This window comes from Triplophysa dalaica, chromosome 24, assembly GCF_015846415.1.
Source record: "Triplophysa dalaica isolate WHDGS20190420 chromosome 24, ASM1584641v1, whole genome shotgun sequence".
In the NCBI taxonomy this organism is placed as follows: domain Eukaryota; kingdom Metazoa; phylum Chordata; class Actinopteri; order Cypriniformes; family Nemacheilidae; genus Triplophysa; species Triplophysa dalaica.
The window spans coordinates 8182577-8207274 of NC_079565.1; the positions used below are offsets into that span (position 1 = coordinate 8182577).

Below are 24698 nucleotides of genomic sequence, written 5' to 3' on the forward strand. Positions count from 1 at the left end.
AAGATCGATATAAAATCGCAGCCAATTCTGCTTTTACGCAGGGTTTGTGAGTAAGAAAATGCTTTATCCACGGCACAGAACAGGTGGCTGTGTCAGATACGCGATTAAAATGAAAGCAAAGATCTTTGAGACTTAATTGGATGCTTGTGAAATGTATTGTTATAAATTATGGTTATTTTCAAAATAGTCCTGATAGACGGCAAGCATATGTGATAATGGCAAGGGAAGGTAAGTATGCATTTCTATAATAATATATCCCCCAAACACAGAGGATGCCTGCCTGACGAACCAGTGAAATCTCAGACCTCCTTTCCTCTATTCATATTCTTGACTGCTTCCCCCACATAAGACCTGGGAAATGTCCTATTGGGCAATTCAATTGTGCTGAAATAGTGAGATTATAACAACTGGTCCTATCTGTCGCTGGGTTTTGCAAATATATAAGCAACAAAAAGTATTAAAAAGTGCTTGGCAACTTTAAAAGCACAGCATGTCATCTTTTAAGAAGTACAATGATAAGATATTGAATTATGAATTTGGACATCGGAGGTTTTAGAAGGACGATGACGATAAATCCTGTAAAATCCTAGTTTACTCGATATTATGATTCAAATTAGGCCGACAGCCATTAGTCCATGAAAGTAAATGTCAAGTCAGATATTTTGTTTTGTTTGGAACAACATGTTAGAAATGAACTATTTGAAATATGAGTGCATGGCGTTTTCTTTTATTAAAATTAATAAAATTATACAGATCTTGTCATGACATTTGTATGTATTGCATTTGACCAACAGATCTCCTCACAGTGCAAGAATATGTACAATTGAAAATAACTATCTATCTAAAGAGGTTTCTTATATTTTCCATCACACATTTGTAAAAACTGTCCGTTTCAGTCTTCCTCCGTTTCCCCGTCCCAGTTTAACAGCGGTCTTCGGTCAACGGGGACGGATGGGGCAATCCGTTGCCACCTGCTGGGCGGCCAAATGATGTGAGACGCCCGGCCATGAACCAGACCAAGTGAGACCTGCGGAGATCGGCATGATCAAACTTCTGCTTTCCAGACATCATGAACTCCATAAAACTAAACAACTCCCTAAAGAGAAAATAGCTTTCGATACCCTGACGTTCTCGTGTGAAAAAACCTTCCCGGAACAAGAACTAGATGCTTTCGTTTTCATCTTCTTGACACAAAGCAATACATTTCCAGCATAAGGAGTGAAAGACCCCGTTGCTTTTCATAGCCGGGGGATGTGGATGAGATTCCGGCGAGCGCCTGAAAACTTTCATTTGGAAGGTGTTGTAAATATCTGTGGGGTTTGGAAGGATTTGAAGGGGGTGATAATGTAATCACCTGCAGGGGATGATAGGGAATACACAGATCTTTTGGTTTACAGCATGACAAAACCTCAATGTCAGTTTAAAGTGTTCTGCTGGCATGAAGAATGGAGTGTAGGATGCTGTATGTCTGAATCGAAACAGTACAACAATTTTGTGTCGTCTGTATGAACGGCTTACTTATTTAGGAAACAGAATATTCAAACAAAAAGGACTTACACACATAAACACACACGCTTCGTTGCACAATACATCAAGTCAAGTTAGCGGTCTGCGATGACAAAAGCGAAAGCGATTGCCCGAAACATCCAACACAAATATTTGCTTAGTGATATACGACCTGACGGCTTTCCGACAAACACATCTCTACACAACCCAGTAGTACGGATCTCTGGGGACGACCAACAGCATTATGGGTAATGAATGTGAAGCAATAAAAAGGGAGATGTAGGAAGTGTGTGGTAGTGAGCAACGTATTCATTTGCTTTCTGACAAGAAGCATCATTAAAAATTTGCCCAAGGACAAACACTGAAAGTGAATCAGCAGACATAAACTACACAAAAGAGTCGGTTACTAGTCTGACAGGACAACTGTTCTACAAACTTTCTTTTTGCACAACAATTTTAAAACAAATAAGCAAAACCTAACATTACACTTTACAAGGCCAACATGATTGATAATATAGTAATAAAGAGCTGTGAAACAAAGAACTATTTCTATACATGAACAAAAATATCTCAATTTCAACACATCACACAAATTGAGGATCATTTATGTCTGTAACAGCATCAGTGTGGTATAAATTATGTGCTGAAGCTTGTGACAAAGGGTTAGGATCACACCCCCCCCCCCATAAACAAGAGCGATGCTCGACTTGGAATCATTCCTCGATTTATTACCGGTCCAAAGGTGTTGCTGTCAAAACTGTGGCCGTGATGATCCCCCTCAATCCACAGATGTCCATCTGGAACTCGTATATACCGGTTTTTATATCCCATAGTCCTGACACAGAAACAAAGGATACGTTATATTAACACAGTAATGCCTTCTGAAAATGTGAAGGACATATTTCTCGTTTCAGTTAGTCATTTTATACATGTGCACTTCTGGAGTGTCCTCTTAATCCAAGATTAAAAATTAATGTTCACACAGCTGCTCATAATGTTTGGTTTATATTTAAAGTGACTAGCTGACATAGAAATAGCTCGTGTTTGTTGCAGGCACTTCAGTGAGAGTAAAGGGAGATTTGTTTTAAGAGAAAAGCAGGCCTGTAACCTTCAAATTCACTCAGCGTGTTTGTAATAACCAAAATAACAAAAATAAACATTTGCTTGCTCATTTAGTAACATATTTGACTCAAAATCTTCGCTTACTTTATTTTACTAATATGCACAGTGAAATTGCATTGGTTCAATATCCAGCATTACATATCTGTATGATAAGGGATAATTTAACCAAAAATGAAAATTCTGGCATCATTTCATTCTTGTGCAGAACACAACGATAGTTTAAAGAATGTTGGTCACCAAACAACGAAGATCCCCATTCACGTAGGTTATGTGTCCTTATAATGGAAGTCAATGGGTACCGCTATTGTTCAGTTACCAACATTCTTCAAATCCTCATCTTCTTTTGTGTTCTGAGGAATAAAGAAAGTCATGCATGTTTGAAATGACAAGCGGTTCATTAAATGATCACAGAAGTTTCATTTTCGGGGGAACTATCCCTTTAAACATCAAATGTCTTCTGAATGGCTATAATTCATGCATATTCCCAAGTCTCCAAGTATCGTCAAGTTTACGATGCAACTATGCAATTAAAGAAAAACTAACAACTACTTATGTATCCCAGCCATCATAAAACATACCACCAGGTCTGGAAAACAGCCAAGATCACCTTGAGGTGTGATATTGTCGGCAATGAACGGTTTGGTGAGTCACGTTAATGTTTAATGACACTTGGGGCTAAATGATGCATTTGTGCACTACGTGTTTAAAGAAAAAGACAAAATGAGCAAATATAATAAGCTCAAGGACAAGCAAAGACTTGGTCTTGGAAGGTCCGTTTAGTGTGGCCAGAAACCTTAAGGCAATGTTTAAGTGGTTCAGTGCAACAAAATAAATCATGATGTCAGCTTAAGGGGTTTTATTTACAACTTCACCATTGGCACCACTGAACTTCTAAACAGAATAAACGTACCTGATGAAGTCACCTTCAACGCCAATGACTCTTTTGATGATCTTCTGCTGAGGGTTTTTGGGGCTCCTACAGAAGGAGAGACGAGATATGAGATGGTGCTTCTGCAACATTTGCATACGGATCACAGAACTGCTCTTGGTTTGTTTGAGGATGCTGCCGAGCTCAGTGGATTATGGGGCATTAGGGACAATTTTCCAAGACCAGATGGGTCTTATCTGCTGGAGTATGTCAAGAAAAAGGCTCTTAAAGTGTCAAGAGTTTAAAGAGTTCTGTGTTTTTTTAGATGATATTGCAGTGGATCCAGTTTTCGGCATGATTAAACTGTCTCAAAAGCAAGTATTGACAGGAATGCACCTTCAGAGGTGTATAAAGACCTTACATAATGAAGCGTTATGTTTTTATTACCTTAGAATGAGCTATTTCTATCGACATACACAGCGGGCCCCCTTACATGGATGGACTTCACCATGTTGTTTCTACAGTAGCTCTAAATGGACATTTCGTAAACAGGTTTATCAAAACACAACGACGAGTCGAGTGTAAGCCGCCGTAGTGCTTCGAAAGGGAGGGCCTTTTATATGCCGCAACATTTTATACACTGGATCTTTAAAATGCAGCGCTAATGCTTTGGTGAACTGCTTGATAATTTATCAGATCTTTCGGCAAAACCATCCGTTGCATTATTTTCTTCTTCATCTCCCTCATGAAGTAATCTCATACATCTTCAGAGGTCAGGCCTCTCCAAGGGTCCCATCTGTAGATTTGCATTGCAAGTGTGTTTTAATTATGTGTAAAGTGTGAGCCAGCCTTTCTCCCGAGATCCCGAATCGATTCATCCAAAAATCAGTTTACTTCCCCGCCTTTATTATTTCATCAATTTCCACCAGATCTCTCACAGCATTTCCTCAAATGACTCACGACTCAGCCATGTCCTCCACGATACGGCACAAAAAGGCATTGATGGACTCGCCGCCTTCAGAAACAATCTGGCACTTTATGGAATTTCAGGTGGAGAATATTTTCTGCTTGTTGCCTTTTCGCAAGAATGGTTTCTTTGCCGCAATGCGAGCAACAACGGTTTCTATTAGATGACTTCTCACGGTTGAAGTGTGTAACGTCACATGCCTCACACGCAGATGCTGAGCGAGCGCTTCGTCGGAATCGCCTAGTTACTTTAGATTTGTTTTTGACAGTTTTAACACCACGTCTTCAAATCCAGGTGCTCTGAAGAAAGCAAATCTGTTCTTCTGGCAATCTCAAACTGTTCTGATAGATGTTGTGAGATGTCTATATATCACAAGGAACCTATAAAGAAAAACCAGTTCAGTTGTACTGCATTTACTTTTTGACATAACATCGAGCTTTCTGGCAAAACCTTAGATTGCATTAAATCTCAAGTGGCATCAGTTCATTTCCAAGACTGCAAAACCCACCCCTCTAAAAAACCAAGAACTCACACCATTGGCTGAGCCATTTACATTTATTCATTTTTTTATTTAGCAGATGCTTCTATCCAAAGTGACTATTTTATCTAAACTGTCAAAAAGTCAGATTCTTTACATAACAGGTGGTTTACTTAAAGCCATCTCTGCATGTTAAATTGGGTTAGATAAAAGAAGACGCATCATCTTTAAAGCTTCAGACAGCAGCGTGGCCTCCATCTGTCATAAAGTCCACACAGTTCCACTGCTGACGTGCAGTCTGATTTGTGTTCTTCAATACTTCCTTAGGCCTGAATATTGTTGCTGTTTATCTCAAGTGTTACATATGGCAGGACAGGAGAATATATTCCGATTTAAGCAGAGGTCTGCAGCGAAGTGCTGTTTATGTGAAAGCCCGGTGGTGAGAGCTTGTTGTAAGACTTACTTACCCAAGGACTTCCAAAATTGATTAAATGTTGAAAAATGTTTGGGCCAAACTGGAATAACGCACAGAAATGAGAAAATTATGCAGAGCTCACGCAAAAAAATGCAATGCTATAGACTCAAAAAAATGCTTGGGTCGAAATGGGACAAACCCAACTGCTGGGTTAAAGAAAATTCAACTTGCTGTATTAACTCACCCTCGTGTCATTCCAAACCTGTCTGACTATCTTTCTTCTGCAGAAGATATTTAGAAGAATGTTGGTAACCAAACAACGTTGACCCCCATTGACTTCCGTTATATGGGCAGAGAACCACAGAGACATTTCTCAAAATACCTTCTTTTGTGTTGTGCAGAAGAAAGAATATCATTCAGGTTGTGGTACGCAATTAAAGCAAGAATGTTCATTTTTGGGTGAACTGTCCCATTAAATTAACCTACAAAACGATCATTTTTGGACGCAAAATAATTTATAACCCAACAGTTAGGTTGGTCCGTTTTTTGACCCAACTACCATTTAAAAACAACCCAGCATTTTGTGTTGTAAAAAATATATAATTATAAATAAATATTTTGATCAAATGTCAATAGTTCCATAGTTTCTAACTGATGTGTTGCAAGTTTTGATAGGATCACATCAACGTATCCCAAGTTATTCATTTTGCACTTCATTCGGTCCCTCAAGCTCAATGTAATATTGACAAATGTAATTTATTAGGCTAATGGCGATGCTTAATAAAAACCAATTTATTAAAAAATAATTATTTACTGTGGCTAAACTATTAGCACAGTCAATCCCCAGGTAACACATACTGATAGCGATTTTGTATAAAAGCATCTTTTATTTTTGCTTTTTCTCAAATACAAACTAGTTGTGAAGCTGCTTTAGCTCCAGCCTCTGTATATTTAATATTCTTAAAAAACATCTTTATCATAGATGAGGCCTTTGAGGCCAAGCACAGAAAACTACAAATAGAGATTAAGGCAACAAGGCAAAGATAGCGAGCGAGAGTGAGAGCGCGGGAGAGAGAGTGAGAGGTATATGTGTGTCGGCCGGGGGGGCACAGTGTGGGAGGATGAAAATAAAGAAAGGAGATGCTCGAATGAAGGAGGGGTTCAGCATCCCCCGCCCCTTCAACCTCAAAACCCCACGAGCGGGCGATCACTCGACAGACAGCACCCCTCAGCCTATCAGCTCGCTCAGAACGCACAAATGACGGGCGGCATTTTGCCTGTCCCCGGGGAGAATGGGTGGAGTGTGTGCGCAGAAGCATGTGTGCATCATTAGGAGCACATCGCCGACTAGAATACACCTCTCGCCTGCTCACAGCGCATTCAGCATCTTTGCCAGAGCAGCGTGTTAGAGCTGCACGGAGAGAGAGAGAGACGTGTCAGTATAACAAGTTCATTCTCAAATAAGGCTAAAATACATTCGGATCTAAAAGTAGATAAAACTGGAGCTTGAATCCCCCCTGCTATCCAGAGGATAGGAATACATTATGTTTATCAAACAAGGAGGACCTTTCTTTCTGGTAAGCATGGCTTTTTTGCTCTTAAATGACTCATGGGCTTTATGTGCAATGGGGTATTTTAAGAGTGTGGCAATGCAGAGGTCTTTAAGCCGAGCCTGTGTGTTTCCTGAACAACATTTGTAAGTAAGAGAGTACTAGAATTGCTTGTGAATGTACACTTTATTCTTCGTTTCAATCTTTTTGCTTATAATTTGCTTTTACGGGGTTATAAAAGGCTGCAAGCGTGTTGGAGGAATGCTGTAATCTTGTGCGAAGACTGAGAGGGACTCTACAGGTATTACGGCAGAAATGATAACCGAATTCAGTCATTTGATCAATAGAAATGACTCATTTTTAGCCCCCCAAGGATTTAAGAGGTACATATATGTGGGACTAATACACTGTTTAAAAAAGTTTATCATCATAGCAGAAGACAAGGATTTTATTTGATGTCGTAGTTAAATTCTTATAAACATAAATCTTTATTCTTTAAACAATCTGACGGTATAACAATATCTTGGCGAATTAAAATAAAAGATCTTCATCTAACTCTAATTTACACAACAACTAAAACAACAAAAAGTATATGATTACTACACATACATTTTAAAACACATTATTTATGGGAGTCAACTGAATGCTTTGTGAACTCTGTCACCGATAAAATGAGTCCTCCGGCCCTGTAGCTGCGTTTTGTACGATCGGTCCTGCTGTCATTTAATGGTCTACAAAATCCTGCTGTATCACTGTGTGTTACAATGTGTGTTAAGCTCTACGATAAATCTTTCAGACTGCTCATAAAACACACACACATCTCATATAGATCGAATTGCCGGCGAGACCTGGTGACTAACCCTGCGGTCCAAAACAAACAAACAAAAAAACGCATCTTATGCTACAAATGTAATAAAACCTCGATCATGCCTGATGGCTAGATGACTGAATGTAATTTAGTAACAAACAAACAAACAGTTTGATGTGTGATCTTATGTAATCCGAGTACACAGATTTAGGGTAGATGTTTTGGACCTTAAGTCATTTTGATTTGTGTAGAGAAATTAACATGTATATTTATGCATTTGGGCTTTTATCCAAATGTGTGCTTTCTGGGAATAGAACCCACAACCTTTGTGCTGCTAACCCACATATTGCGATAAATCAAAGTTACATTTTTTTTTGTTTAAACCCCCGGTTAGCAAATCAAAGGTGAAAGTGAAGTTGAAGTGAACAACGTTGTGATTCCACAATAAATACACAAACGGCAAGTATGAGTTTTGTTACATAGCGTTCCATGTATTCACTAAAGAAACTGAAGTACACATTTATTAAATAGCTCAGTAATGCAATTATGGGGATAAACAAGGTGTGGATGACAGTGAAGAGAAGTCTTTACTCTCTCAGACAGAGAGAGAGAGAGGGAAATCAATGGAGACAATAAGAGCAAAAATGCTAACACATCTCGAGACAGGGCTGAAGAATATGCGACACAAATAGCTGATATATCTATAGGGATTCTGTCAGCAGTATTGAAGCATAATTAATTGCTGTCGTGCTGTGTGCTCGCCTGGCAGAGCAGCGCAGGTGAGATCTGTAGGACTATATAACGCACACAATCTGCTGCCGTGTGTCAGCGTAGTATCCAAGATAATTATACTGCACACCGGGGCGTTTGAAGTGACACTGTGTAGTGTGCTAGGAAACAATGACGATATATTACAGAGCGGTGGGGAAAACGTCAGCTATATCAAATACACTCATGCTGAGCTTATAACGTAAATAAATATATTGTTTACTAGGCTTATCGAATACAGTCACGTGTATAATAGAACAGCGTAGACTCGAACAATAGAGTGGTCAAGTAAAATTGGATGCAGAGCATTGAACAGAACTATAGAATAGTAAAGAACAGTATAACATAGAACAGCATAAAATAAACTTAAACAGCATAGAACTGTCGGAAAAAGGTTTAAAACTGCAACTTTTCTGTCGCTATAGGGTAGTACTTATCTTTACAGTGATACAACACATAATATGATGTTGTGCCGTTCGGGGTACGTTATTGTGCTCTGAGGACCTATTGTGTACCTTTAAAGGTACAGTTAAATGTTTTGTACTCCTATTTAACTGGTACACAATAGATCCTTAAGGTACACAATAGGCCTTACAACAAGGCACATTTTATGTGTTGCAGTGTTCCCGTAAAGGTACAAAAAGGAACCTTTAAGAGAACCGACCCAGCGACAGAAAAGGTCAACCGTTTTTATTACGCTGTGGAATAATACAGAACAGTATGTAATAGTACGGAACAGTAAAAACAGAATAGAACAGTATAGAATAGTACAGTTTTAGGACTAAAATAAAACAGTACAGTACAGTATATAACAGAATAGGACAGTGCAGAACACATTTAGAATTGTATATATATTTTTGGGGGAGATAACTCGTGATAAACAAAATGCTAAAATATTTACAGAAATATTCTGATCTCTTTGACATATTGATGATAGAATTAAGAAAAAAATAAAATAAACTTAAATAAAGTAAAGTAGAAAAAAAAGTACAATACCTTATAAAGGAAAACCAATATCCAACAAACATGTAGAAAGAAAACGCCCAAAAAAACATCTACCGTATTTACTTGTATTAAACAAATATATACGTAATTTCATAACTAAATTATAATTGGCACAGTGTATGTAGTGATGTAGTTCAATCGTGAGGATAAGGAGTCATATATACGAAATGTATAGCGATGTAGAGGGGACATAAAAAGAATAGTAGTTCTAGAACTAAAATAAAACAGTCTAGTATAAAAAAGAATAGAACAGTGTAGAATAAAGCTACAGGACAGTATACAAAGTAATAGAACAGTATAAAAAAGAATTTGAAAGTATAGAATAACACCAAAGAATATGAAAGGGAATTAAGCGGGACAGATTAGACCTTTAGAATAGTACAGAACAATATAAAACAATTTGGATAGAACAGAACAGTGCTGAATAGCATAGAACAAAAATATAGATAAGTACAGAACAGTAGAACACAAAATAAAAGAACCAAATAAAAATAGAATTAAACATCATAGAAAAGAACACTCTCTTTAAAATAAAGGTGCTTAAAAGGATCTTCACAGTGATGCCTAGAAGAACCATTTTGGTTCCACAAAGAACAAATCAGTCAAAGGTTCTATAAAGAACCATCTTTTTATGATCTGAAAAACATTTTTTCGACACAGATAACCTTTCGTGACACAGAAAGGTTCTTTGGATGTCAAAGGTTCTTTATGGAACCATTTAGACAAAAAAGGTGTTTCTATGGCATTGTGAAGCACCTAAAAATAGAAACAGGACAGAACTCTTTAAAAGAGAATAGAAAAGCAAAAAACAGAACAAACTAAACAGAAGAGAAATCTCTAAGATAGATCTCAACCAGATCTTTTTGCAGTGTGATGACTAGTACAGTACAATGGAATAATATTAGAAGAATATTCTTGAATTGACAAAATAGAAAGCATCAGTGATCAAAGATCTGTAAATAAATCATTTAAAGGTGGAAAAAAAAACACTAATATTTTTGCTGTTGAAGTCAAACTAGAGGCAGACCTTAAACCACGCAGGTGAATTCAATTGAAAGCAACCGGTCAGGGGTTAAAAATATAATCCATTAACTTCACTATTTGACGTCAGGCATCTCTGCCCATGGCACATATTTTCCTTCTAGCTTCAGTTTTTTGCCGCACGCTATGAAATGAAACCCGAGCGTCCCTCGGACCCGCTCCTTTCCCCAAACACAAAACCAGAGAACACACCGATTCACCGTCAGCGTCAGGACTTCATCATTTGACAAGGCACCTTCAATTCATACTGTCCAACCCCGCACATGCTTTGCTATGAGTGCGGCGAAAACTACTGAGGAGTCACGTGAGATTTCTCCTCTCTACGGGCTCGTGAATAAAACATGGCACAGCGGGGCCACATTTTGTAGTGTCTGTTGCATTAGATGAGTTGATGGAAACGTGCAAGTTATTTTCAAGAGCGCTTCGCTCTGAAGGAGGCTTACCATAAATATTTCAAGAAAAATGTGCTCGGACTACTAGAATTTTTGTAGATGGGTTTGCCAGACAAAAAAACGTGGATGCTGACAGAGTAACAGCGTTTGGTACTGTTGATACAAACGGACTTCTAAGTGTATTAAATGTGAAGTTGTTTGAAACCTGTAAACTAATATAGCTGTTGTGAGATACAGCAGTCCAGTAGTTAGCAACCAACAAGACAGTGACCTCAAGAGTGTTTGTATCACAAGGGCTGGGTAGTTGCACAGATTTGGCTATTCGATTCGATTACAATTTTGATGGGATTTAAAATCGATTAGTTATAAATACTTTTTACAACATTTTACATTCTAAGGTAAAAAAAATGTGTGTTTACTCATACACATTTTCAAATGAATAATCAAGGTAAATTATATGTTTATATGTATTTAACTTAAGCTGCAACAAACTGACGACTAGTGGTCACTGAATGTTGAAGTGGACAACAACGCAGAAGTATAAACAAAAAACAATGTGTCGCCTACGGCAAAGTCTAATGCAGAAGTAAAAATCTGACTTTACAACTGTTAAAAAAATCCATAAAGCCAGAAATTTTCTGGCAGCTGAATCGCCAGAAAAATACTGTAAAATAACACTTTTTAAAAGGATATGTTTTTCTTGTAAATTTAAAGAAAAGAAATCCTAGAAAAATCCTATAAATCCTATAAAATTTCAGTTTTACAATCGACATCATTACGTTAAGCTGAGAATCAATTATCATTGGAGAATTCATATTTTTACCTTGCCCTGTTTATAAACGTAAATCTTTTTATATGGAGGAAATATTTATATAATAATAAATACCATGTAAGTGTAAATATGTAGCACCAAAATATCAGTTCCACTATTTTTATTCTTATTCATAAATCACGACTAATCCCTGAAAGTGGCAAAATAAAGCTTTCAACACACGAACTGTGAAAAAAATTGCAAGGTATGTAGAGCACATAGGTCTCAAAAAAAGTATGTGTTAACTTATGCTAAATATGAGGTTCTAGAAGCACTCCGCATAATTTAACACAGCGCCACGCCAGTCTAGTGCATTTAAAACATGTATGAGATTGACCTCACCTCTCCAAACCCTATTTCACATAATGAACTGAGCACAACACTCACAAACCATTCCAAGGGCTCTCATGGTTATAAAGGCCACATATGAACCAATCCAACAAGCGGGAATGGGCATCATCACAGCTGAGCTTTTCAGAAAATGGACGTAAATTGACAGCAAGATGTGTGTGTGTGTCACACGTCTTGATCACACTTACATTCAACTCGGTCCACTCGTCATAGCAACGAGAGTTTGTTCATCCCATGTTTTCTACCCATAATGGCAGTTTGTGTCCCGTCTGACCAATTGTGCTTGCGAGACGCAGCCAAATTCTCATAGATCAGACTAGTAATCAGCTTCTGAAATAAGCGTACAACCTCATCATTTGTAGCGAGTCATTGAGATGAATGGCGATCTTTGCGCAATCCTGGCAATAAGCGGCTACAGGACCTAACAGATGGCTAGGCGAGGAAAAGGAGAGCGAGGGGAAGAAAAAAAATTTGCTCACACCTGCTTGTGTTGACTCGCTGCCATAGTCGGACTAACATAAGCACACTGTCCTAAAGGGGGTCTTTGCGAACTTGCTCCTATAGTGATACTGACAGCTTCATCTAGAACAGCCGGGAGGCTTTGTGCTTTCTGTCGCCAAGGTTATGAATCAATCATAATTTCAATATGTGGTACGATCTAGTAAATGTACCGAGATGTTCTATAATAGTCGGATATTTATATTCATAATAGAGCTGTCGATGATAACATTTCCATTAAATTGGTTAACCTGCATAACATGGCAATTAATCGCAGTATTTGCTGGGATTTAAAAGGATAGTTCACCTACAAGTTTTAATTATGTCATTATTCTTCAAAACTTGTATGTAAATCTTTCTTCAGTGAAACGCAAAAGTAGATATTTTGAGAAATGTCTCAGTGGTTTGGTGCCATACAATGGAAGTCAGTGGCGGCCAATGTTGTTTGGCTACCAACATTCTTCAAAATATCTTCTTTCCTGTTCTACACAAGCTTCACTATATAAAGGTTAAAGAGCACCTTGCAGAGAGATAACATCTGGTACTACAACTGCATGAGCAAACACGACACGCACAAAGATCCGCTCGCTGCGTAATACACAAGAAAACACAACCATATAAAAGATAGAAAACAGAGGCCGAGTTCACAGGCACATTTTAAAATGTCTTAATTAACTTGCTGTGCCCAGTGGCAGCTGCCACCGTGAGACAAAATGCAGCGGTTATCGCAAAGCCCTTTGGGAGCGCACTTCATTGTGGAATAATTGCCCCTCTGTGTATTCGGCAAGCTTTAATGTCTATTTAGGAGACAATAAAAACCAATGTTAGCAATGCTTCTAGTATGCTTGGGTAACACGGCCGAAAGCGCACATTAAAATGCTATGCATGAGAAAAAGTACAATGTTATTGTGCATGTTACAAAAGATTTAAGTGACTGGCTGCTCAGTTGCTAATAAAGGATTGGTTCACAGTTAGAATACGACTTATGACTGCACCTTAATTAGACATCATTGCATATTAATGCTCAATAAATTGCTATCTAAAGCTTTATAGCAATGCTTACCAAACTGTAAGCCGTGGACCGCAGCAGTATTCCGGGAGGCGTGACTTAATTTAAATTACAATTTTTAGGGATTTAATAAAAAATGTAGTTAATTTCACTGTAGCATGATTTGTGGACGGACTATGTAGCTTTTGTTATAAGCATTGATGTCATTTGTAAATAGGATGCATTGTTATAAATAAATAAATACAAATTCAATATTTATTTTTACCATTAACAGAGCATGATTAGCAAAAATTACTTTACTGTAGTATTTACTATAATATTGTGTAGTGGTAACTAAAGTAAATTCACAAAATTCAGAATACTTTAATATTTAGTATAGTAATGTTCAAAGCAATATAGTATCTCAAATTTTAACTACAATATACTATAGTAAATACTACAGTATTCTATAGTATTTTCATGAAAGAGTACACATAAGTGCAAATAATGAGATTTGTATATTAATGTTTCTTTATTGTATCTATTTTGTACGACCAAAAAAAAGAATGGGGGGGCTTGAAGCTTTTGGTATGTTTTGGGGGGCTTTACACCTTCAGAGGTTTAGTCAGAACTATAGCGACCCATGTGAATTTTTATAACACCTAACCTCCTACACATTACGACCTTGGAGATTTTCATTTATTAAAAAAGCGGTCCCTATGGTCACATGTTATGAGGTCAAACCAGGAATAACGTATCATTTGATGGCAGAAAAAGGAATAGCACTTTCGCTCATTTGGTCAAAATATATCTTCACGTTTCTAAATGCCAAATGGCTCTTCCTGATGGTGATGTGACACCATATTCATTACCTCGCTTCTGTCTCTTATTTTCCGCAGATGGGAAGCGACGAGTGTGACTGATTGAACATAATGACGACGGCAGACAAGCGGACCATCCCCCACAGGAATCGAAGTTCGCCCAGCAAATTTCCACTTTTTCTGGTCCCATTCCCCTGAGGATATGCTGACCTATGCATATGCAGCCTGCGTGACATCTCCGAACTGGGAAAACTGAAAGGTTGCTACTCTCTGCCAAGGACGACAACAAGCGAAACCGCTGCTTCGGAGGACTCGCAATAAGCAGAAAAACACCCTGTTGTCATAACAAATGCTTTCGTGTTTGTGAATTTAATGCCTGTAACACCATACCCCATAAGGACCAATTACTAGCAAAGAGAGCAGGACCAAGATGAAAGATTTGCTGTTTGCTGTTTGTTTGCTAGTGGGACTTGTGCTGACTAACTCAGCTCAGACCTCTGAGTGGAAAGTTGTGTGCCTCAAACTGTGTAAATGTGAAGTCCGACCCTGGTTCTCTCCTTCATCCGTGTATAACGAGGCACCGACTGTGGATTGTAATGATCTAGAACTTGTGTCCCTGCCAGAGAGGTTGCCCACAGATACACAAGTACTCCTAGCGCAGGCTAATGACATTGCAAAAATCGATATTCCCCTGAATTATCTGGTCAACCTGACTGAGGTAGACCTATCTCGAAACAATATATCCTCCCTAAGCAATATTAAATTAGGTCACCTTCTACAACTTCTGTCTTTACATCTAGAGGAAAACTGGCTAAGCAGCCTTGAAGGAAGTTGTTTTGCACACTTTCCAAACCTACAGGAACTCTACGTTAACCATAACCTGCTCTCTTTGATCAGTGCTGATGCTTTTCAAGGGCTTAACAAGCTTCTGAGGCTTCATCTTAATACAAACCAGCTGAGGGCCATAAGAACAGAGTGGTTCCGTGATCTTTCCCAGCTAGAAATCTTGATGATAGGAGAGAATCCAATTGCCAGAATACAAGACATGAATTTCAAGCCCCTTATCAATCTCCGCAGTCTCGTGCTAACCAGAATGAACCTCACGGAAATCCCTGACAATGCTCTGGTTGGTCTCGATAAACTTGAGAGCATATCGTTTTATGACAACATGTTCCCAAAAGTACCTCAAGCTGCTCTTAGAAAAGTGCGGAACCTCAAGTTCCTGGATCTTAACAAGAATCCCATAGAGAGGGTCCAAAGGGGTGACTTTGCGGACATGATCCATCTAAAAGAACTCGGCATTAACAGCATGCCAGATTTAGTTTCAATCGACAGCTTCGCCGTACACAACCTGCCAGAGTTGACCAAGATTGAAGCAACAAACAACCCCCGGCTTTCCTACATCCACCCAAATGCATTCTCTAAACTTCCCAGGCTCGAGTCATTGATGCTGAATAGCAATGCACTTAGGGCACTTCACCGCATCACGGTCGAGTCCCTGCCTAACCTGCAGGAAGTAAGCATGCACTCCAACCCCATTTATTGTGACTGCGTCATCCGCTGGATCAATATGAACAAGACCAAGGTCCGCTTCATGGAACCCGGTGCACTCTTCTGTGCGGGGCCCTCAGAGTTTGAAGGTCGTCTAGTCAGACACGTACACTTTCGTGAAATGGCAGATATCTGCCTACCACTAATATCCCCTGAAAGCTTGTCCGATCGTGTCAACGTGGACACCGCGCATTCGGTATCCATGCACTGCAGGGCACTGGGAGATCCCGAACCTGAAATCTACTGGGTCACGCCTTTGGGTGAAAAGATCTCACCCCAAACGGTGTCCAACAAGTACAACCTACACCCTGAGGGCACGTTTGACATATATGACATCACAGAAAACGATGCTGGGGAGTACACCTGCGTGGCTCAAAATCTCATCGGCTCAGACATAAGATCAGTCTCAGTGGTGGTAAACGGGTACTATCCAAAGCCGACAAACAAATCTCTGCACTTACAAGAGAACGGGACTGAGCCACGTTCTATAAAGATTTCATGGGTTCCACCCAAGGGCAGCCTTGTGTCTAATATCAAGTGGTCGACTGCATCGAAACGTCCCACTATGCAGCTTAAGGCCCAAGTGTCGTCACGTGTTGCCACGTTCAACCTCACACAGTTAAACCCATCGACGCAGTACACGGTGTGTGTGGAAATTACAGACCTCCGGAGCAGACATTTGAAAAACTGTGTGAACATTAGCACGACGGAGGAGCTGGTTTCAGCACAAGATACAGACGGTGGAATTGATGTGATAGTCAGCATTACAGCGCTGCTTCTGATAGTGTCTGCAGTGACCTGTTCGTTCATCTACATGGTGCGGAGGAGTAATCACCTTTACAGCAAATTAAACCATCAGAAGCCTGAGCTACCAACTTCACGCATAAAACCAATTTGGGGGTCAAGGGCTAAAGCCATTGATTCAGGAACAGACTTGATGAAGACCCCCATTTGAAAGATGCAAGTTTCAGACGTGAGGGAAACAGAATGGTGACTGAATATCTCGATCTGATACAGACTGGACCATTATGAAACAGAATCAGCGTGCTTTGTGGTTAAGACTTTTCCTGTTAGATCTGAAACCGATTGCCAAAAAGCCACTAATTGTTTAAATGTCACACTACACCGGGGAATATAAAGAGAACCCATATCTCGCGCAGGATCAAATAACAGCACATGAAAGGTCGTGCCTGACTGTTTACACAGAGCGCAAAGCCTAACCGGCCGAGTCTTTTTATTGTGCGATTAAAGCAACACTACTTGTGCGATGTGATTGGTAAAATAAACAATGTCAAGTTTATGATGGACTACGCTTTGTAGAATAGGTCATAACAGTACACGTGTACAACACTTTGTGATAAAATACATTTATACTGAAAAGGACAACTTGTTTGACTGCGTCTGTTTGAATCTCTTCAATTTCAGTTTTTGCAAAATAGACTCACCGTCCAAATTAACACTTGACTAGCGTTTGTAAAGAACATATGCCCACACAAACAGAAATGCATGAAGGGAGTTAAATCTGTAATCTGAAAGATAATAAATTCATTGAAAATATTAGAACAAAACACAATACAGTCCCAGAAACGTACAATGTTAAACCCCACAGTCTTTAGATTTCTAGTAAGAGATTGGACTGTAGAAACCTCTAAGGAAGGAGACAGTGCAGACGGGGGTTGAGTTGTCATACGTTTGATTGCAGTGAATATTTTTCACGGTCGGTTTCTTTCTGAAAAGTTTCTGTTTAAGCGCATACTTTGTAGTCTTGGCAACAAAAAAGCGACTGAACATTTTGACTGTTATTGCATCACGAAAAATCTAACGTTTTCGGTTTTTGATGCCATTTCAGAACTACTTCTTTCCCAAGAGTATTTATCAACCGAGAGCAATATATTTCACAAACAAACGGTTTCTTATGAAGCTCATTGAGATAAAATGAGCAATATGTAACAACTGTTTTGAAATAAAGGACCATTTTCTAGGTCACCAATATACATGTGAAATGTAAAGTACCATCCATTTCTTGAACATATAACGGTTCTCTTTACCACATCTAGCATGTTCTATATTATCTTCAAACTTTCTGAATAGCATCACTGATAAATGTGGAGGTAAAATACGTGTGGTGAAATGAGTGGGCGGGGTTTTGTGGGTGAGGGCGGGGCTTGAGGAAAACCACAAAACTCATTGACTTTAAGTCACATTATCTTCTCTTTCATTAAAAATCCAATAGGAATTCCAATGCTAAACTCCCACAGGTGATGAATCGCTGTCACAGAGCGAATGATGCAGGGGATTTATCAGACTTGCATGGCCATATATCACGAGGGCTTTTAGAGTTGGGTCATTTGTCACCTACACAAGAGCTAAATTATGCGTCATTACAGCAGTAGGTAGCGAACAGTGAGGCAGCATTGTGCTGCATCTGGCCTCTCATTCTCACTGTGAACCCGCTGAGAAAGGGCGACCATTATGGGCGAAGCAACTTCAATGGTCATTTATAAGACTTCACGTTGAGTGCAGGTGTGAGAGGGTAAATAGGGAGTAAAAAGAGTGTAAAGAAGACACCTCAGCTAAAGGCCTTAGCCGTATTTTGGTTGAAATATTGTCGCCGCAAAAGAAAATTCTTTCATCATTACTCACTCATATGTCATTCTAGACCTTTATGACTTTATTTTTCTGTAGAACGCAAAAGATATTTTAAGGAACAACATTGCCCCCCATGAGAATGAATAAATGATGAAATTTTATGTTTAGGTGAACTTTCCCTTTAAATATGTGTCAATGCCATAACAAACTGCACACGCACTTTTCAGTTAACATCAATTAAATAGAAACAATTAAAACAACAACAAACATTAATTCATGATCTCCATGAAAGGATGAGAAAGCAACGTCTGAATGTTCATTTTCAGGTAAGCTTATGATTCAAATAAAAATCTGACATGAAGTAGATAAAACTAGATGTATAAACTTCGCAAAAGAATAAGGCCAATTTCTAGAGCAAAGGACATCACACACCACCGTTTCCCCATCAAGAAAATCAATTCACTCTTCATTAACTTTGTACCACATAACACGGCCATTAATATCAGGTATGACACCCTGTGTATGTGTACAGGAAGACAAATGGCCTCTTAATGAAGTGATCTGCTGAGCAACCAAGGAAATGAGTAAATGTAACGCTTCTTCAGGAACATTAGCTTCATTCATCTTGATTATGTCCACTTTTCACATTGTTCGTGTCATTCGTCATATTCTTCATACAACTCTTCTCTTACGGTCACGCTGTTGAAAATAACATAATTATCTCTTAACAATCATTAATCACTTATACTGTGGACTTCCTGTCTATGACATCAATGTCAAGCTTCTGTCTAATTCCTGTATCCTCACATCACAAGGCTTTTGTTCACATGGTAAAGACGTCCAAAAGCGTGAAAAACAATGTGATTTATCATAAGGAGGAAATAATAAAAGTGTTACCCCAAGGTTTCAACAACAGGGCATTTAACATGCTCAGGTCAAGGAGAAGATGTTTATCTAATATAAGGATGCAGCTGATCAAATTGAATTTGGAAGATCATTAAACAAAGTTAGAGAAAAAGTTCACCCGTAAATGAAAATTCGGTAATCATTTCCACACCCTCAAGATGTTTTAAACCTGTGCAAATTTTGCTGTTCTGCTGAACACCAAAAAAAAATGAAGAAGAATATTGGTAACCAAACAGTTCTGGGGCACTATTGACTTCCATAGTAAAGAGAAAAATAATAGGCTAGTCAATGGTGCCCCAGAACTGTTTTGTTTCCTGCATTCTTTAAAAAAATGTTCTTTTGTGTTCAACAGAACAAAAATATTTTATACAGTTTGGGAAAAAGTTGAGGGCGAGTGAATAAAGACAGAATTTCCATTTTTAGGAGAACTATCGCAAGCCCCGCCCCTTTCTCTCTTCAAATGACCCTCAAATAGGTCGTGATCGCGTCACCCCCTATTTGCGCGTCTACATTTACAATAACGAATATGAGCGCGGAAAAGAAGCAAAATTTGAATCAGCCCTTAGAGATCAACCTGCAAACTTCCATTAATACACACATTTAAAAAAAAGAGAAAAGAAAAACATTTCACAGAAATAAAAATGATGCTAAAATGAACAAGAACTAACATAAATAACGGCTATACAAATGATTGTTTAATGTTAGTTTATGTTAGATACAAACTTACTCTTGTAAGTGTTATCACTACTTCAACTCAAATAGACGAATGAAACCATTTTACGACACCAGCATGCATTGATCCAAATTGTTAAAGTCAGCATTTACTTAAAAAAGGCGTTAAGTTGTGACTGTGGCTCTTGGCAGGGTCAGAAACCCTGTGCTTAACGCTCAGCTTTGATGGCACATTTTGTAATGAATAATTTACCTGCTTCTAATGACCCTGTAAGCCGGCCCGTTCAAGCAGTGCCATCGTTCTGAGCGAGGTGATTATAGCAGTGAGCCAATGTGAGAAGCTAAGATTAGAAAAAAAATCACACGGTTCAGGGCGAGGTTAGCGAGAGCCTGACGGCAATTGTATCAGTTTTAGGCGTTGGTGCTAAATTGGTGCATTTCAAAGCGGGCTTGATTTCAGCTTTGTTCAGTCGTGATTGAACTTTACGGCTAAATCACATTTTTTCAAATTCAAATAACACTGAACTTTAGATGACAGCGAACGCACAATGCTTTCTGTGGCATAGGTGCAATTGCGCGCCAATTTGCACGTAAATAGTCTGTCAGTAAAATAACATAGTAAAGTTCAATTCAAGCAGAAATAAGGATTCAAAAAAGCCTTTGTGTGAACCTGATAAAAGCAGACCGAATTTGCGTTTTATACGAGAGAGCGTTGTTTACGTAATCTCAAAGTATCATCCATCAAAGACCAAAGCTTGACAGCCGTAGGTCTTATCATGATAAATGAAATCCATCTACAGCGAACTATCAATAACTTTCTCATTTCCGATCGCCCGCCGTCCAATTTACTGCTTACATATTTACTATGTTATTGCATATAAAGCGATACGTTTCATACGCATATTGTATGCAGGTGTGACCAAGATGCATTCAAAGTCATTTCAGTCACATTCAAGACATATGGCAAAAACATCATATTCGTCTTCTTCACCATTCAGCACTAAACGTGTCCTTCTTTCGTGCAACCGTGCATTAGATTTGTAGTTTTCTTCAACCTCGCACAGAACCAGTCTTCAAAATGGATTATTGCGGCATGAAAATTGCGTTCAGCATTAGTTTCGTATGCATATTTGTGCCATGACCTGATTTGCATAATTCATTTCCGGCTTCAGGTGCTAACAATGCAGACGTCACGTGCTAATAAATCACGTAATTCATTCTCTTCTTACAAAGCCTTGATAGCTATAAGCAAGGGTCGATGAGATAAGTCTCAAGTCATTAACATGTCAGCGTATGTCAATAAGGAATCAAGAGCGATTAACAGTGATTAGCAGTGTCATGAGAAACGTTTCACTAGCCGTTAATCCAGAAAAAAACATACCTTGATGTACAGTTTAGTAAAGGAGAGATTTTGTACACTGTTGGACTTCTATGGAACGACAATCTAGGATATTTTCAGTCAATTCTGTTCCAAGGAAAGCCATTAAGATTTGATTTTAACATCCTTTTTAACAACATTCTTTAACAACAACAAGGGTCTAATATTTATAAAGCACAAAACTATTTTAATAATTGATGACATTTTAATGGTCTGAAAACTACAGCCTTTCAACAAGAAGATTGAGCAAACAATGGTTGACGGACATGGTCTAAATAATTCATGAATTGACTTTCTACTTTTCTGTAGAGACCAACCAAAAAACTTTTAGTATAAAGTCAAGCCTCGAACCTCGATTTAAGCATTTTACCTGAAAACAAACCTTTAAGAATATATAACTTGAGACATCAAAAGATACCTTTTTTTGATGGATCTATTGACTGTAATGCGATATAATATACGTAACTATGTCTTCAGAGATGTACAAAGACCTCACATAAAGAAATGTTGTGTTATTATTACCTTAGAATGAGCTATTCCATGTAGGTCCCATGACATGGAATCTGCCATGTTGTTTCTACTGTTGCCCTTAACGGACAAACTGCTCTACGCGATTCATAAATTTTGTTTCAATTTAGATATCTGTCACTTTTTCTAAGCAAGATAATTCTTTACCACAAAAACCAAGGTCAACTTATCCAAGCGACTTTGTTGTTATTATAGAGACCACTTCATGCCCCTCTTCACATAATAACACTATACATCACAGCACTTCACCCAAATATGTGTGCTCATATTTCATTGCTTCAATATGTATTTTAAAAGAAATCGCTGCATGATTTTATTTGGATGGACTCGACTGTCATTTGGATAAAGATTTGCGTAAACACCAGTCTTTGATGGCATGGATGAGGGACTGTTGTGGCTGTCCTTGTATTGCCCGATGGAAAAGAGTAATGACTGCATGTTGCAACTAATAACAAAACCAACTCTATGAAAAATACAACAACACAGGAGAAGTGTGAGAAATTCAGCTGAGATGCACCGTGACAGATTTGCCCGAGTAAATCTGTCTGTCTGTGTTCTGTTGAACACTTGCATCTGGTATTACTAGTACAGATGAATAAAGTCTCTATGAACCTGTCTTGGGATGTATACATATGGTCTGTTATAAAAATGACACCATGTATGTTTCTTATAGCACATATTCATACTTTTAATTTATAATTGAGATGTATTTTGGCCTTTCCAGTCCAGTGTCTGTTGAATTGCATGTTGCATATGATACCATGACAAGATTCATGTAAACTGTATAAATTTCCCCCTTTTCCTAAACACATGTACAAATATTACTGTCGTATTGTTTAAATGAAAATAAACTTCTTTTGCAGTATTTTAGGTCTGAAAAAATAAAGGTCATCTCTTCTGTTATTTCGACCCGTTTCTCCAGTTTTCAATTTCAGCAAACAAATGCGAACAAAACCAATGTTTTTATATAACATTTGGTAGAAATATTGTTATCAGATCGCAGAATGAAACGAAAACATTTCCCCTAAACACATACCTATAAACAGTACATTCAGAAAAACGGAAAATTATTTTTAACACGACCGAGTTGACCCGAAATGTGTTTAAACACTTAATAATGTTGACATTGCATTAAATAAATAAAAAATAAACTGTATTCTGTTGTTAGGATGTATTACTCAAAACTGAATCTGAGCAAATCTGTCATTGACATTCACTATGTTAACTCTTTTGAACAAAATGTCCTATTTTCTCGCTTTCACATTTTAAACTTACAAGGATAATATGGATCATCAGATTTTGTCTGAGCCGGTTTATGCTGTCATCAAAGCAAAAAGTGGACATGCCCAACACTAGAAATACACAAAATGTTACACAAAACGTTACCTTGATCCAATTATTTGTAATGAAAACAAACGCAAAAGTACCTGTATTGTATACTGGCCTTTAGACTGAACACTTAATGCTGCCTGACATGTTTTATCCGATCTTTCTCTGGTTCGTTTTGCCATCAGGTCCCCACCAATCACCAAACACAAGCTCGGTACACTGTCAGGAGAGATTTACAGGATAACGCTAGGCTCTCCAGTCTCCACGGCATCTAAAATCACCTGGGATGAGGTTGTTCCCTGGGCTATGCGGCTGAAGCCAGACAATGAAAGCTTCAAATGGAAACTCTGTCTCTGACTGAAATTCTGACTGTCTTTATAACTCCACTAGGCTTAGACTGGACCATTACCTGCAAACCCAAGTCTGTGAAAGCTGAAGTTCACAAAAGAAAGTTTTTCAGCTGCAGCACAGAGCACAACATGCAAGCGGTACATCAATGAGCTCGAGCCAACATCCTATCCAGCCATAAATAGTACAATATGATTTGAGCAAATGAATTATTGATGAAAATATAAACGATGACTACGAGTGCAAAATGCTCAACCATTTTTCCTTCCGCAATCAATGGCTTCCGTGGTTTATGGTTAGTCGAGATGGTCTTGCTCGTAACAGTGTCACTGCGGGAAGCGGAGCACATTACTGTCTTTAAAATGAGAAGCTTGGGAGCAAATTTGCAGATGCATTAACATAATAGATCCACCGTTCACACTTCCATCAGTAAGTCCGTGGGGGATCATGGGATGGGGTGTCATTACCGAGACCCATTCGCCCATTCACACAATAAGTGTGAGTTAAAGGTTTTGACAATTAGAGTTGCCAAGGTGACCTCTGATGCAATGAGTTGGTTTTAAGGAGTGTGCGCTTTTGTGATGGAATATCAGCGTAATGAGATAAATACGGTGACTTATTTACATGAGTATGCATAATGGGACTGCAAAGTAAACTGGATTTTTTGGAAACGGTCAAATTAACTTCATGCTGAATACATACAGTATGTTAAATGAACAGACATTTAAAATAGTAAAACTAGTCTCTTGTGCGTTTGTATGCTGCAGGTATCCCACTTGTTTGCATTAATAGATGTTTCCATAGCTCTCTATACCGTATGTCAGTCCTGGACTCCTCTCCCGCACAAATCCCTTCCGAACAGAACAAGAACTCACTTATCTACTTCTCTCAGACCCCTACCAATTTACATTTGAAAATAAAATGAAAAGAAATTGGTCCGAGGGTACAAACAGCACTTATCTCCCAGCAAATAACACAAACTGTGGACAGAAGTTCTTATATGTAAAC

General features: G+C 38.5%; 2 protein-coding genes across 5 annotated transcripts in view; one reads left to right on the top strand and one right to left on the bottom strand.

The window, feature by feature from the left end:
• Positions 1–723: 723 nt before the first annotated feature.
• The window catches only part of immp2l (inner mitochondrial membrane peptidase subunit 2), a 66675-nt gene continuing 42700 nt past the window's right edge, over positions 724–24698 (bottom strand). For all 4 annotated transcript variants that reach the window (XM_056740535.1, XM_056740536.1, XM_056740534.1 and 1 more), the window contains exons 4-6: positions 3539–3604; positions 2239–2341; positions 724–1027 (exon numbers count right to left, since the gene is read on the bottom strand). In XM_056740535.1, coding sequence (XP_056596513.1) covers positions 893–1027; positions 2239–2341; positions 3539–3604 — 304 coding nt within the window. In that variant the 3' untranslated portion in view covers positions 724–892. The remainder of the gene's footprint in view (positions 1028–2238; positions 2342–3538; positions 3605–24698) is intronic.
• Positions 6700–17326, top strand: lrrn3a (leucine rich repeat neuronal 3a). Its single transcript, XM_056740532.1, has 2 exons — positions 6700–6933; positions 14468–17326. The coding sequence occupies exon 2, from the start codon at positions 14820–14822 to the stop codon at positions 16893–16895; it is 2076 nt and encodes a 691-aa protein (XP_056596510.1). The 5' UTR covers positions 6700–6933; positions 14468–14819; the 3' UTR covers positions 16896–17326.

Coding starts and splice junctions, on each gene's coding strand:
- lrrn3a (XM_056740532.1), top strand. CDS start 14,820: ATGAAAGATTTGCTGTTTGCTGTTTGTTTGCTAGTGGGACTTGTGCTG.